This window comes from Leucoraja erinacea, chromosome 31 (assembly GCF_028641065.1).
Source record: "Leucoraja erinacea ecotype New England chromosome 31, Leri_hhj_1, whole genome shotgun sequence".
Taxonomy (NCBI): domain Eukaryota; kingdom Metazoa; phylum Chordata; class Chondrichthyes; order Rajiformes; family Rajidae; genus Leucoraja; species Leucoraja erinaceus.
This window is the reverse complement of record NC_073407.1, coordinates 15,485,834-15,497,872: the sequence shown is the minus strand read 5'-3', so window position 1 is coordinate 15,497,872 and position 12,039 is coordinate 15,485,834. Positions and strand designations below refer to the sequence as shown.

Genomic DNA, 12,039 nt, shown 5'->3' with positions numbered 1-12,039 from the left:
TTTGAATGCTAGGCATCAACATGGATTTAATGTTACAATAAGATTTCACTTAAGAAAAAAAACCCAAACTTCAAATGTAAATTGGAAATACTGGAACTAGTTGAGTGGTGAGGGTGAAAGTTGGTGTTTCACACTGATAATCTTTCACCTAACATGGGTTCGCCACAAACTAGCTGAATTCAACGACCAATAATTGTTTACTTGAACTACAAAAACCATCTTGAAGTATCTTAATCCACAGTCCAGTTAATTTCCTTGAGATAGATGAAACATAGAAACATAGAAAATAGGTGCAGGAGGAGGCCATTCGGCCCTTCGAGCCAGCACTGCCATTCATTGTGATCATGGCTGATCTTCCCCTATCAATAACCCGTGCCTGCCTTCTCCCCATATCCTAAGATTTGAACTAAGCTTTGATTCCTGTTTACTGTAACCTCAGCAACTATGATCTTCTAAGTACTGTGTCTTTCGTTACATTTGGTTACGGACATTGGTTTTGCATTATTATGGTCATGTTGTATCACTATTACTAATTTATATGACTAATTATTGTATATTTACCTGTTTATTATTGTGTTAATGGGCCTTTTAAGCTGCAGCAAGTAAGAACTTAATTGTTCTGCTGCCAATACATATGACAATTAAGCACTCTTGACTCTTGAAGATACAAAGTATTATAGAGTTTTCTAAATTAACAATGCGAGTCCACATAGAAAAAAATTGTCTTTCATTCTTGACTCTCAGACTCTCACTTAACTCTATTCCCAACTGTCTTCAGTAAAGTTAGGCATTAGAAATATTTTGCTTCCAGTGCTCTCTGGTAAAAATGTACAGAATCCAGCTTCTCCAGCACCACTCCAGTGGTGAAATTTAGTAATCAGCTGATATTTAGGGTGGCAGCCAAATAGTTGTGTTTTTGATCGTTGCACAAGTAAACATTGTATTGCCAAATTAGAATATTTCACTTATGAATATGTAAGCAGGGTGGCATTCTGGGTGTAGGAAGCTGGCGTATTTAGTAAATAAGGGATCAGTTCCATTTTTGAATTGTAAAAGTATAGATTCTTAATTTAAGTCTACGGAATAAGAGCATAATTAAAAAATGAAGTGGGAATGTGGGTGTTAACTAGATTTTTATGTCAATCCCATGGGGAGTAGTACAGTCAGGAACCTGGATCAATTGAATGCTCAGTCTTGTCCTCAGGGGAGACGATTCTAAAACTAGAGGGCATAGGCTTCAGGTGAGAGGAGAGAGATTTAAGAGGGACCCATAGGGCATCTTTTCATTCAAAAGGTAGTCTGTATCAGCCTTGAGAAGCAACAAAGTAGATACAATTATGACCTCTAAAAGACATTTGTACAATAAATGGACAAGGTTTAGACTCTAATGGTTCCCAACCTGGGGTAAATTTATCCCCAGTTGGTAAATTTGTTGATTCTCGAACTTAAAATAATAATGTTAAAAACAGTACTAACATTTCCCCTTTGTCGGTTGCTTTATTATGGTAGATGTAAACTCAAATTACTGCACAAAACAGGGTGGGGATAAAATGACTTTCGAAAAGTTGCCTGGGGTAAACGGGGTGAAAAAGGTCGGGGACCCCTGGTTTAGAGGGATATGGGCCAATTGCAGGCAAATGGGGCCAGCCCAGTATGCCAACTTGTCGCCAGAGACAAGCAGGCCGAAGGGCTTGTTTACATGCAGTCGAGTTGTATGGTTTTTGTTCATTGATAGCAGGGAAGAGTAGAGTAAATCATAGAACAGTACAGCAATGAACCAGGACCTTCAGCCCATCTTGTCCAAAATGACCAAGTTGGCATGTTGGGCTGATCCCATTTGTCTGTATTTGGCCAATTGCCCTCTAAACCTTCCAATCCATACATCTGTTCAAATCTCTTTTGAGAAGGTTGAGAAGATGGTTCAAACATGTATGGGACACCCAGCACAGTTAATAGAGTTTTAGAATACACAAGAGTAAGAAGGTCACACTGAGCCTTTACAACATACTTGTTCAGCTGCAGCTGGAATATTATGTGCCCTCTGGGCATCACATTTCAGGAAGGAATGAAGATCTTGGAGTGAGTGCAGAGGAGAATTGTACTATAGATTATTACAATAAATCCTCTTCAGTGTGCAGAGATCGTGCAACTTTTCTTGCAACTTCTAAGTCTCTGAAAAGTCCAATCTTGGCTCAAGGCGATATGTAATATTTTATTTTCTCACTGTAAGGCCTGGTGTCCTGGGTGAATAGAAACATAGAAAAATAGGTGTAGGCGTAGGCCATTCGGCCCTTCGAGCCAGCATTGCCATTCAATATGATCATGGCTGATCATCTAAAATCAGTTCCCTGTTCCTGATTTTTCCCAATATCCCTTGATTCCAGCCCTGAGAGCTAAATCAAACTCTCTCTTGAAAACATCAATTGAATCGGCCTCCACTGCCCTCCACTGCCTTCACAACTCTCTGGGTGAAGATGTTTTTCCTCATCTCAGTCCTAAATGGCCTACCCCTTATTCTTAAACTGGGACCCCTGGTTCTGGATCTACCCCAACAACAGGAACATTTTTCCTACATCTAGCCTGTCCAATCCTTTAAGAATTTTACATGTTTCTATAAGATACCCTCTCATCCTTCTAAATTCCAGTGAATACAAGCCTAGTCGACCCATTCTTTCATCATATGCCAGTCCCTCCATCCCGGGAATTAGCCTGGTGAACCTATGCTGCACTCCCTCAACAGCAAGAATGTCCTTCCTCAAATGAAGTAGAGCTTGGTCTGACCCAACGCGATGCTGCCAGCTCCTTCCATTGCCGTTCTGTGCAGCTGCCGCATGCTACGCTCACCCGGCTGATGCAGGGCCTCCAAATATCATGAAAATATTTACAGGCTTGTGGGGAGAGGGCATGAGAGTGTGACTAGCTGGATTGCTCTTAAGTAGAGCAAGTCGGACTCAATGAGCCTTCCAAGCGGTATCATCCTGTGATCAACCTCCTCTTATTCCTTGTTGTTTTATTTTCATATATTTCTCGGTCACCATCGCTTGCATTTTTGATGTACATAGATCCTTTGTTTCTTCTGTTGAATATTTGTTGGTTTGCAAGTTCCTTCAGATAGTTATTGTCTGATATTTAATATTTGAAACAGTGAAAAAGGTGATCCGAGACTCACGTATAACATTGTGGATCAAATGACTCTTTGTGACTATCTCTGCGCAGGCTCGGCAGCAAGCCCATACCCGACACCAGATGGCTTCAGATAGCAAGGCAGAATATTGCAGCATTCTGCAGAACTTCAACAAGGAACAGCATGAACATTATTATACAAACATACCAAATATTTTCCAGGTAAGCTGAAATCATGTTACTTTAGCCTATGTAAGGTTATAATATAGCACATAGAAGAGTGGGCCCAGGAACAGTCCTTTCAGCCCTCAACACCTGTGCGAGCATGCTTACAAGCTAATACTAATCTCCTCAGCCTTGTACGTGATCCACATTCCCTTATTCCCTACATATACCCATGTGTCATATCAACAAACCTTTAAAATGCCATATTGTACCTGCCTCCATCAACACACCTGGCAGCGTGTTCCAGCGACCCTCAACTCTGTGTTTGGGGGTAAATAAAACTTGCTCTTCACATCTCCTTTACACTTGGCCTCACTCACCTTAAAGCTATGCCCTCTAGTAATGTGGTTAGTTATTAGCAGGTGTTGCTAATGGGGGGGGGGGGGGGGGGGGGGGGGGGGGGGGGGTCAGTGCATCAACTGTTTGGTGTTGGAACATATTTCACCCTAGTGGAATTGCAAAGCAATGGTTAATGTGTTAATTTAGTGTGTAGTCCCAGTGGATTTAGCTGTTGGATCATTACGTACAACTCCCTACTGCTTTGCTCACTCTTATTTACGGTCCCCTACCAATACATTTCCCATTGTGGTTTCAGTGAGATGCTACCACCAGATGCATCTTCCCTTCCATTCCCCTTCCAGCATTCCAAGGGGACAATTTATTCTGTGACTCCCTAGTTCTCCTCACCACCAACAACTGATTCCTTCTCAAGACACCCCACACAAAACTATGAGGGACGCAACATTCTTTCCTTTTCCATGTTTCTTCCCTCACCTCATCCAGGGATCCACACTCTCCGAACAAGCGCAGCAGCAATTCACTTGAGTTCCTTCCAATTTAGCATATGACAACTCAGTGCTCACAAGGTGGTCTTCTCGACACTGGAGGAACCACCCCCAGATTAGTTGACTGCTTTCAGAACACGTCCACACTGACCCAAGCCTGGCTCTCTGCTTCGAGATGTCTGTCACTCTAATTCTCTATCCCACGAATATTCTGACTTTGCTGTCTTCAACAGCTGACAGTGTTGTATCCAAGTCCCAATGTCTGGGCTTGCTGCAGGTTTTGGACTCGACATTGGTTTTAACAACATCAGATAACCAGCCATAGAGTCAACTAATTGGCCTATCTCGTCCATGACAACCCAAGACGCCCCATCTAAGCTTGTTGCATTTACGTGTGTTTGGCCCATGTACCTCTAAACTTTTCCTATCCAAATATCTGTCCATGTGGGTTTTAAATACCTGCCTCAAGTACCTCCTCTGGCAGCTCATTCCATATACCCACTACCCTCTGCGTGAAAAAGTTGCCCCTTGGGTTTTTATTCAATCTTTCCTCTCTCCCTTCAAACCTGTCTTCTAGTTCTTGATTCCTCTACACTGGGGAAAAAGACTATGTGCTTTCACCCTATCTATTGAATAGAGGTTGAATATACTTGAGGTGCTTTCAAAAATGACCAGCAAGTTGCTGCATTGCATTTTGTTTGTGTATTGGGATCTTTGACAACTACAAATCAGGAACTCGGATTCATCCTCAATATTTAAAAATGGTTGAATCTTCATTCTGATGTTTTAAGTTTAATTCAGGCCGAATGCTCTCTGCCAATCATTATCTAGGTAATTAAACAGGGGCCGAAACACAAATGATTTGGGCTCTTCCTAGAGGTTCTCCGCAGTTTTAACTCCCAGCCTCAAAAACACAGGTTATTCATTGGTATCAAATGTGAATTAATATTGTTTCAGAAAATTCAAGATCTGGATGAGAGAAGAATAGTTAGAATTGGTGATTCGATGAAGACCTTCTCTGAGGTTGACAGAAAGGTTATTCCTATCATTGGGAAGTGTCTTGATGAAATCACCAAGGCGGCTGATTCTATTGATGTAAAGCAGGTGAGTCATGGGACAATGAACACAATATTTAAAGTCATAGATAAAGTCAGAGTTAAAGAAGTTAAAGTCATAGAATTAATTTTGATTTAATTTTCTTAACTTTGCAAACATTGATTTTGTCTTGGGCTATTTAATGCTGTAGCGCATTACTTTTCTGCAGTACAATTAACTTTATCAAGAAAAGTAATCATAAATAAATAAATACAGAATAAATAAACCCAGAATTGTAACGTTGGCAAAGACTTGGAGAGACGATGAGAATTTGAGAGAATTACAAATGGCAATAATATAGATTAGTGTAAATGTGTTGTTGATGATCAACACAGACTTGGTGGGCCGAAGGGCCTGTTTTGTGCTGCGTGTGTCCATGACTAACCCTGAGTAACTTCCACCTTGAGAGTAACATAAATAGTTATACTGACTCCAGACTTTAATGTTAGGGCATTTTTATTTTCTACACAGTGTGGTTAACCAAGTGCAAGACAGTGTTGACCTATTTGCAAACACCACTCCATGGTTCTTTGTACATGACCGTCAACTGCTCTGTTACATTGCTGGTGGTGTGGTTCAAACGTACTGACCAGTTGCAGAATCATCCACATATTGGCTTCTGCAGATCTATGAATTGCAGAACAAGTAAAGAATTTTGTACTTGTACTTTTGTACAGAGGCAGAACAGTTGACAGTTCATACAGCTCTTTTTGCTGGACATTAAAATCTTGTGCTGAATCAGTCAGGCCTATGTAGTTGGTGTTGTATGGAGACTAGTTTTCAAAAATCTTTGCTTTAAGATTTAATAGATGTAAGATGCAATAATGGAGACATAAGAAACTGCAGATGCTGGAATCTTAAGCAAAACACAAAATGCTGGAGAAACTCAGCGGGTCAGGCGACATCTGTAACGGGTAATGGACAAACTACGGTTTAGGTAGGGCCTTTCATTTGTCTGAATTGGTGTGCAGAAGGGTCCCAACTTTAAATATCTTATGTCCATTCTCTCCACAAATGTTGCCTAAGCCGCTGAGTTCCTCCAGTCAGGTTTAATAACTCGCGTTGCTGGAAAAACATCTGTGAGAAACGGACATGTTAAGGTTTGAGTGTTGGCCTTTTAAAAGTGGGGTATCAAAACGGGTGTTTTAAACCTGTCAAAACAAGGAAAGAGTTGAAATATGCACAAACATTTATCCAAAAGCATTGCCCTATCTTCAGTTTTGTACAATGTGATTTGAATTTAGTCACGTATTGTGGAAACATTTTGAGATAATTATAGGTCAACCACATGCAGACAAGATGAAAACCTCACATTTACCAACAACTGCAGCCTCATGGCCTAGTTTGTCAGGAATGTTTCTTTCCCATTCCCACCGTGACCTTCCATCTTACAGTATTGAAACCAAGTGTAGATGTTAACAACATTTACTTATTTTGGACACTTTACAGTCTTTTGGACTGAGCAATGAATTTAATAATCAAGGTTTTTCAAATCTGTCTTAAATCCATGCTTGGCCTTCAGTTTTGTTTTCCACACTTTATTTTGTATTTATTTTCTCGGCCTTTATTGACACAAGTGCAGCCTGTGAGTGGTGTGTTTTTCCATAAGCAAGTTTATTCCCATTGATTTAATATTAATTATTGCTTAAATATTATAATATTATATGGAATTAAGTTGTGCACAACTCAAAAAATTGGTGAATATGACAATTTCTGCTCCAAAGGTTTCCCACCCCTCATCTGTCCTTATTATATTTTGCATTTCCTTTCTCCCTTGTCTAATCATCCAGTTTCTCCTTAAATGAGCCCAAGCTATTTGCTTCAAATACTTTTCAAAAAGGCGAATTCTCTATTCTGTAGAAAATGCTAGATAGACTCAAGCAACATCTGAGGACAAGGAAATTGTCAACATTCAAAGAAGCCAAGAATATTTAATTATCTATTGTACTGAAAACTGAACAATGCAATTCTTCATTGATGTAGCTTACAGGCTCAAAAATGCAATAGCAAATGTTTCAGTTTTCCATAATACACTTAATAACAATACTACTTGTATAACAATTATTTGAAGTCTGCAGGCCAAAGACACAGTCCATAGAAGACATAGTTGCAGCCTTAGTGTGTGTGTAGTGTTCAAGAACCTTTCTTGAACCTGGTGGTCAAGTTTTCATTCCTATACGATCTTCCTTGTTAGTGGTGAGATGAGAGTGTGCTTGGGTGGTATGGGTCTATGATATTGTAGTGGCTGTTTTTTTGAGAGTTTGTTTACAACTCAAAGATGGCGGAATTGGTGAATATGACAATTTTTGGGTCCAAATTGTTTCCCACCCCTAGCAATTAATGAGCTTATTATATTTTGCAGGTTACACAGAAAAGCTGGAAAACTCATCCAGTTTCAGCAGCTCTAAAGCGAAGCCCAAGCTATTTGCTTCAAATACTTTTCAAAACTGATCGGGGATGGGGGTATTCAAGTAGGGAAAAGGAGGAGTAGCTAGAAGGCTAGAGGGTGGGAGGAGCAACATCTGAGGAGGGGACAGCAGGAAATTGGGAGAAATCGATGTTCAAAGAAGTGCAGAGAATATGAGGTGCTGTTCCTCCAATTATCTCGCTGTACTGAAAACTGAACAATGCAATTCATCATTGATGTAGCTAACAGGCCGGAGGCGGAGTGGGAATAGTGCAGCATGGGAGGTCAGCTTGGTTACACCGAGCGGAGGTCAAAACGATACCCAACCTCCGCTTAATAACACCGATATAGATACATCTAGAGCAGCGGACGCAATAGATAAGAGATGCAAAACCTCTGTCGCAAACTGAAGGGTCTGGGTCCTTGAAACCCTCGACTCCATTCAGTCCCATAGAAGTCGTTCCATACAGAGGTTTACCTGGGGTTCCAACCTCATCTATTGCGTCCGCTGCTCTAGTTGTTAGCAGATCTATATTGGTGAGACCAAGCGGAGGTTGGGCGATCGTTTCGCCGATCACCTCCGCTCGGTCCGCAATAACCAAGCTGACCTCCCGGTGGCTCAGCACTTCAACTCCCCCTCCCACTCCGTCTCCGACCTCTCTGTCCTGGGTGTCCTCCATGGCCACAGCGTGCAGCACCGGAAATTGGAGGAACAGCACCTCATATTCCGTTTGGGGAGTCTGCACCCCAGGGGCTTGAACATCGATTTCTCCCATTCTTTCCTTGCTGTCTCCTCCCCTTCCTCAGCTTGCTGTCTCCTCCCACCCTCCAGGTTTCCTTTTTCCCTTTCTTGTCCCCAGACCCCCACCCCGATCAGTCTGAAGAAGGGCATGAATTGAATTTCAACGCTCCATAGATGCTGCTGCACCCGCTGAGATTCTCCAGATGACCTCGTGTGGCAATCTAATGAGTTCCCTCTTAAAATCAGATTGAGTTGGTTTGTGTAACGTGAAGCTGTGGGATGTGTTCTGTGGGCCAAATTATGCTAAACAGAAAAAGGAAAACCAAGCCAAAATGATGGCAGGCAAAACGAACAGTTCATGCACGAAACAGTATGAGAGAGTGAGACTTCGATCCTGAGACATGTAGCTGTCCCAATGGAAGATGAGATGTTGATCCTCTGGCTTGGGCTGGCTTCAGCTGTTTTGTTTCTGGCAATGATGGAACCCCAATAAAATAAATAAATATTTTTTTCGCTTTGAAAGAAAATTTTTATGAAGGTCGTGTTTAATTATTGACAAAATGTCAGTTTTAAATTTGTCTTCTGAAAGTATATTTTGAATCAATCAGTGCTCTGTAGAACCTACATTTCAAGTTTTTTAATAATGTGAATACCCTGTAGTTCCACTGAGAAGTGACTGCTCATTTAAGACAGTCGTTGTTTGGTGATTCACCAGTATTCCACAAGACATAAATCTTTTGACTTGCAAAATGTATTTGTGTCCTGAAAGCTGTAAAACAATCCTATCATGGGAGCAGTTAAGTGGGTTCCTAACCTAATTTGTGGCCAAATTAGTTTCAGTGCTGATGTCTTTGGAAATAGGATTTAAAAGAGAATTAAGGCGGGCGTGGATCAATATGAGACGGTTGTTTGGATCATTCTTTCCGTTCTTTATGGGACTGAGGTTGGATGTGCTCGGGGTAAAACTCGGCTTTCACTCCCGCTTGGTACGTTTTGCTTATTGGTCAGTTGTCTGATCTCACACAGGGGAAAACAGGCGTGGGATACTGGGGGTTCACTGAACAGCAAATAACACAGCACAGAAACAGACCCTTTGGCCCACAATGTCCATGACGAACATGGCGCCAGATTAAACTAATCCCCTCTGCCTGGACATGATCTATTTCTTCCATATCCGAGTGCCCATCTAAAAGTCCCTTAAACGCCACTATCATATCTATCTCTACCATCGCAGGCAGCGGGATACAGGCACCAACCGTTGTGTTAAAAAAAACTTGCCTCTTGTCTTTTACACAGAGAGTGGTGAATCTCTAGAATTCTCTGCCACAGAATGTAGATGAGGCCAGTTCATTGGTTATATTTAAGAGGGAGTTAGATGTGGCCCTTGTGGCTGAAGGGATCAGGGGGTATGCAGAGTAGGCAGGTACAGGATACTGAGTTGGATGATCAGCCTTGATCCTATTAAATGGCGGTGCAGGCTCGAAGGGCCGAATGGCCTACTCCTGCACCTATTTTCTGTGCTTCTATGTTTCTATGTTAAGAATCACTTTCCCCTCTCTGGCCCCATGCATCAATATTATTTCTAGCACTAGGGACTTTTAAGTGAACCTGCTTGGGGATCTCTGGTATACGAATCAAAGTATGCAATACCAGAGTCTGAAGAAGGGCCCCAAACTGAACACTCGCTTATCCATGTTCTCCAAGGATGCTGCCCGACCTGCTGAATTACTCCAGTGTTTTTGGTCTTTCTTTCGTAAGCCAGCATCTACACTTACTTGTTTCTATGCAACAAAACATACATTTTATTATTGTGGCATTAAATGCAGAAATCCAGTTCTGTTTCCCCTTTGTTCTCGGGTTGTTCCTGAACCTTTTCTGTACTTTAATTTATCTTTATGTTGAATCAGATTACCATCCCCCAATAATAATTTAAATACGTGCCTGAGTACAAAAATGCTTTCAAAGCCATTATCAGGTTGTAATTTCCTGTTGATTAAGTCCTGTGCATTGCTGATATGTTGGCTCGTTAGTTAGGAGCTGATATTTTGGCTCGTTAGTTAGGAAAACAGAGGTGATGTTTCAGATTTATGGGGAAGCAGCAAAGCCTGGATGTCGGAGCTTTGCGTTGGATCGTGCTCCATGAATCCAGTTGAGTTCAAGGCAAATAGAACAGACCACAGTTAGCAACCAGTCCACAGTCACCAGATCACGAGGCTCCACCTCCAGATTGCAGTTGTGATTTTTTTTTTGCTAACTTGCTGCCATCAGACGACTTTTAATTTTTATTACCTCTTAAAACCGTGAAAATGGATTTAAAACAAAATATTAACCATGTGTTGGGAACCACCTTTATGTCCTGAAAATGAATTTAAAAAACATGAAAATAAAATCACTTTCCCACATTGACCTTTTCAATCCAGGTCATTGCAAGTCAAGTTGAGTTTATTGGCATGTCCACAAGTACAGAGAGGTACATGTTCGATGGACACCCTGCAGCATCATCCGAGGCACATACGTTTCCACAAAAAACAAATACATGAAATGCACTCTTGGAGAGTCTCTTGGTGTTTCTTCACTCGGGCGGTTGCACATTTTAGCAATTCTCAACCCTATTTGCGAGACCAAAATGGTTAGAAATCCAACCGTGAACTTAATAACCCTCCAAGCTTGAATATCCGAGCAGCTTTACACGTCCCCGTAGTCCATTCCTTCAAATTTATAATCCCACACCTTCCCATCTTCCTTGTTGACATTGTCTAATTTTCCTACCTATGGGCCAATGAGGATGGATGTGATGCCAAACTGCCACCTAGCCTTGTCTCCTCTGTTGATTGTTCATGCAATCTTTAGGGGACTGCGTCACTGCTATATTTAGATTTTCTGTGAGATCCTTGTATTGTAGCAGATGGTTCCCCTTCAGTTTGTTTATGAGTTCATCTAAGTAACTGTTGTGGCCCCTGACTTCTTCATCCAGAGGCAAGGCTGAGCTGCTCCAGATGTTGTTTCACTATCTGTTCCAACCATGTAGTTAGACACGTGTGTTTTCTTAAAAAAAACCTCTTTATTTTCTCATAGATGCCTAAAGTACAGATAGTAAAATACATTTTGGGTGTAACTAAATTCTCAAAACAAAAGACTCAATTTGCTATAATAATAAAAAAATCCAAAAATAGTTGGGTGTTTTATTTTTAATTTTTATCTGCTAGTCCTGTTTCTCGTGGGGATTAATGCTGGGGTATCTGTTGTTTGTGATCTATATAATAGACCTATGAAAATGTAGATGAGTTGGGTAGTAAGTTTGCATGCAACACTAAAATTGCTGAACACAAAGTGTTGGAGTACTGCAGGAGTACTCCAGTGGGTCAGGAAGCATCTCTGGAGAACATGGATAGGTGACATTTCGGGTCAGGACCTTTCTTCTGACTGATGGAATCAGAAACTGACCTGAATCGTCACCTATCCATGTTCTCCCGAGATGCTGCCTGACCTGCAGAGTTACTCCAGCACTTGTGTCTTTTTTTTGTAAATCAGCATGTGCAATTCCTTGTTTCTACCAAAAATGTAGGGTTTTCAGAATGTGCAGAAGCTGTCAAAGGATTCAGTGGGATATAGATCAGTTTCAGACATGGATGGAGAAAGGACAGGTGCTGTACAATCTGACA

The 12,039-nt window shown here is 41.3% G+C and overlaps 1 protein-coding gene across 7 annotated transcripts in view; it reads left to right on the top strand.

Moving 5' to 3' along the window:
• LOC129711982 (formin-binding protein 1) overlaps positions 1-12,039 on the top strand; it is a 148,149-nt gene that overhangs the window by 84,749 nt on the left and 51,361 nt on the right. For all 7 annotated transcript variants that reach the window (XM_055660076.1, XM_055660081.1, XM_055660080.1 and 4 more), the window contains exons 7-8: positions 3,217-3,345; positions 5,091-5,237. In XM_055660076.1, coding sequence (XP_055516051.1) covers positions 3,217-3,345; positions 5,091-5,237 — 276 coding nt within the window. The remainder of the gene's footprint in view (positions 1-3,216; positions 3,346-5,090; positions 5,238-12,039) is intronic.